We start from the raw sequence: 3,364 nt of genomic DNA on the forward strand, positions 1-3,364 counted from the left end.
GAAGCTGCCGGATGTAGGAATGTAGACCCACAATCAGCTCTCCGTTACCGAGGTTGGGGTGGTGGCGCCCCCGCGCAGAATAGCCCGTCCGGCTCCTCCCTGCACGCTGGGCCAGTGGTCGCGTCCGAAGAAACTCTCAGCCAAGCCCCGACTTCCAGGGTTTCGCGTCACTTAGCAGATGCACAGCGCCCCTACCGCGGAGGGAAGGTTCTTTATTTCCCAGCGGGCCACAGGGTAGCGGGGCATCCTGGGATTTGCAGTCTCCGCTAGAGTAGAAAGGAACCGGATCGAAGCGAGAGAACGAAAGCACCCGTTGTGAATTGATTTCAGAGAGTGGGCGTGTACGGGTTTTTAGTGGATGGGATTGTGAAAGGTGGAAATCTTGGAAATAGTGAGATGAGGCACATGTGAAGCAGGATGGGGAGGCAGTGGGGAAGGAGGGTGAGGATAGAAGGGAGAAAATGGGTCTAGCTGAAAGTTGGTTTAAGGATATCCTGCAGGCGGGCAGATTTTCAGGGCGGTGAGGTGGTTTAAGACTCGGTCTAGGTATTGCTTTCCGCAGCAGGGAAGGAAAAAGAAAGGGGCCTAGTCTGAGTGAAGATTGAAGGCACTCCACCAGACTTCAAGTAGGTCTCAGGGGACTCCATCTAGTTTGAGTTCGGTGGGATGGGGTGCAGGAGGGTCTGGAGAACGCTCCCGCCGGGTAGGAAAGCAACACCTGTCTGCTTCCCCTTGCCAGCTCACTCATTTGTTCTGTTTGCTCTGCTAGCCACCGTGGGACCAGTCTCCAAATCAGGAACTTCCTCTAATTCTGAGAGACCCTGAAAACCAGACAGGTGTGAGGCAAGCAAACTGTAAGGGTGAGAAATGAGGAATCCCAGACAGATGCAGCTTCCTCCTCTCCCATTTTTTTTCTCGTGTTCCCATAGCCCTTCCAATATTTACGCAGATTTCTAATGCTCTCCCACATTTTTAGCCCCATTTAGATACGCAATTCACTCTTACCCACCACTAGGGGAGAAATGTCCAAAGCCAGAAAACCAGTCAGTTTCAGTTTAGGACCCCTTCCTTTCCCTGCTGCCCCACTGTTTTCCCTTAAGTACCATCGACCAGGATAGCCAGTGAAAAAATGAAGTGCTAGCTAGCTGCTTCCTCCCTGCCCTCAATACCTCCTGCAGCTCCTGGTAGTGCAGACTCTGGCTCTGGCAGCATCCTGGCTTCCTCTGGCTCAGCAGGAACAGGGAGTATGCTGAGACCAGCACTCCCCCTAGGGTGAAGGCCTCAGCACTGAGCTCCAGCACCAGCAAGCCGGCTAGCTGTAGGTAGATAGGGCTGAGGGTGTGCTGCAGGGGATCCTGCACCTATTTGCCCCTGCCCTTTCCCCTCCTCTTGCCTCCTCATCCTCCCCCATTCTCCTTTATTCACTTGTACCTGGGAGGGGACAGTTGGGTCAGACATCAAGGCTGTCTTCACCACTTCGACCACGAACGCAATGAAGCCCAAGATCAGATTGAAGGTGTTGAATAGCATCATGGCGTGCACCTGCCAGTGAGTTAGTTCAGCCCTGCCCAGCCTAGGGGACTCACTGCAACCCCAAGCCCCACCTGTAGCCTAGCTGAAAACAAAACTCAGCTCCTGTTCTTCCACCTCCAAACGGGACCATCAGCCCTCCAACTTCCTTGTTTCCCTCCTCAGTCTTTTAGACCAGTCACGGGCAGATAACTAACACAATTAGTCAACAGTTAGAAATCCACTTCCTGGGCTGAGGTGTGTGTGTGTTTTAGGGGGTGGGAAAATAGTACTGCATTCTCTTCCCCTCTCACCTTCCAGAGACGGGGTGCTCTGCGCAGCTCAAGGGTTACAATCCCAGTGAGGAGACCCTGAATGATGAGAAAGGCAAGTGGTGAGCTCTGGCCCATTAGGGAGGGGCCCCCAGGACCTTCCTTCCACCCTCCCGTATGGTAGTTCTTACCAGTACGCCAGGCCCAAGTGGCAGTGCTGTGGCCATGTGACAAGCAGAGTTCAGGCAGGCAACTGAGATAGCAAAGGGCACCACAGCCACTGCCAGCCATAGCTGGCTCACCTGGAGGCCGGATGCAGGGTAGTTGAAGGAGAACTGTTAGGGATTCCCTTCCTTCCTCCCAAGTGGTGGAGAGTAGTCAACCAAGAGCCATAAAAGAAGGGGATATCATTTAATTTTTTCTGCCTCATGTCATAGTTCAGTTACTTAACTATGTGTTTTCCCCACATGATGGAAGCTACTTGGAGATGAAGGGTCTTGCATTGTTTATTCTATGTTTCCTCCACCCTCCTCCCACTCAGAGCCTAGCACAGTTTCAGGCAGATGATAGGTGCTCACTAAACATGGGTGGAATTGAATTGGGGTACAAGTTGGGGTGGGGCAGCCTGGCCTCACCGCCAGCACCAAGAGGTGCCCACTCTGCCTGTGCCTGGCCCAGTGCTGTAGCTTTTCCAGACGAAGGCTGGGTCTGTCTTGCTCTCGCTGACCAGCTCTCTCCTCCATGGCTCCCTTGACCACTAGAGCTCAGTGCTTCCTAGCCTGGGAAAAATTCATTATGGCACCTATCAGGAGACAGGACATGCAGCAACATCTCTTTCAGCTGCCCCTCTGCCTGCTTCCAATATCCAGGGACTTGAGGCTCGGGGCCTCACACTTACCTAGTCTGAAGTAGCTGCTCCAAAGGGATGGATCCCAGCTGGCCCTGGAGCTCCTGGTAGGGCCCAGTAGCTCAGAGCAGAAGACAAACTTGTCCTGGCAGAGACAGGCTATCAGGGCTGGGGTGTGGTGGGGCAAAGGTCCCTATGAGGGCCTCAGGATCCAGGGAGTGGTGCTGGGTAGACACCAACCTCAGTTCACTCCACAAGACACCCAGCCCTAACTCATTCTGTTCCTGTTTCCTACTGACCCCATCTCTGCCCATCCTGGGTTCCTCTTCTGATCACTCACCTTATCCACTCACCTTATACATGGACACTACCACCCTGGGCCCCAATTTCCCCCCATTTCCATCTAATCTTTCTCCTTTTTTTAGGGGGCTTCCTCCTCAAATTACTTGCTGTTCCCTAGGGAAATCCCACATTACTCTCTGAATTAGTGCTGTCATTACTGCTTGAAGATTTGTCCCAAGACCAGCCAAGACCTGGCTTCCTGTCTCTCACTTTCTGGACAGTTTCTCCTCTCTCATTCCTTTCTTGAAGGATTTACTCTGGATCGGACACTGACTAAGTGGATGGAGAGCTCTATTTATAGTAGGGATTGCTTTTGACTCAGTGATAACCTGCAGCTAGACATGTATAGAAGATGGTCCTTAAATGGTCAGTCTCGGGAAGGACACTATTGCAA

General features: G+C 52.7%; 1 protein-coding gene across 1 annotated transcript; it reads right to left on the reverse strand.

The window, feature by feature from the left end:
* Positions 1-740: 740 nt before the first annotated feature.
* TMEM253 (transmembrane protein 253) lies at positions 741-2,524 on the reverse strand. The gene is made up of 6 exons (XM_068534879.1): positions 2,417-2,524; positions 1,973-2,083; positions 1,824-1,880; positions 1,432-1,542; positions 1,170-1,316; positions 741-821 (listed from the first exon to the last, which is right to left on the reverse strand). Exons 1-6 carry the CDS (start codon positions 2,522-2,524, stop codon positions 741-743), a joined length of 615 nt encoding a protein of 204 aa, XP_068390980.1.
* Positions 2,525-3,364: the final 840 nt, after the last annotated feature.

The sequence above is a fragment of the Eschrichtius robustus genome, chromosome 1 (assembly GCF_028021215.1).
Source record: "Eschrichtius robustus isolate mEscRob2 chromosome 1, mEscRob2.pri, whole genome shotgun sequence".
Classification (NCBI taxonomy): Eukaryota; Metazoa; Chordata; class Mammalia; order Artiodactyla; family Eschrichtiidae; genus Eschrichtius; species Eschrichtius robustus.

Excerpts from the sequence above, each read along its gene's own strand:
- TMEM253 (XM_068534879.1), bottom strand. The coding sequence starts at position 2,524 with ATGGAGGAGAGAGCTGGTCAGCGAGAGCAAGACAGACCCAGCCTTCGT. Across the intron at positions 2,084-2,416 it reads GGCACCTCTTGGTGCTGGCG|GTGAGCCAGCTATGGCTGGC; the intron begins GTGAGGCCAGGC and ends TCCGGCCTCCAG. Across the intron at positions 1,881-1,972 it reads CACTTGGGCCTGGCGTACTG|GGTCTCCTCACTGGGATTGT; the intron begins GTAAGAACTACC and ends CTCATCATTCAG.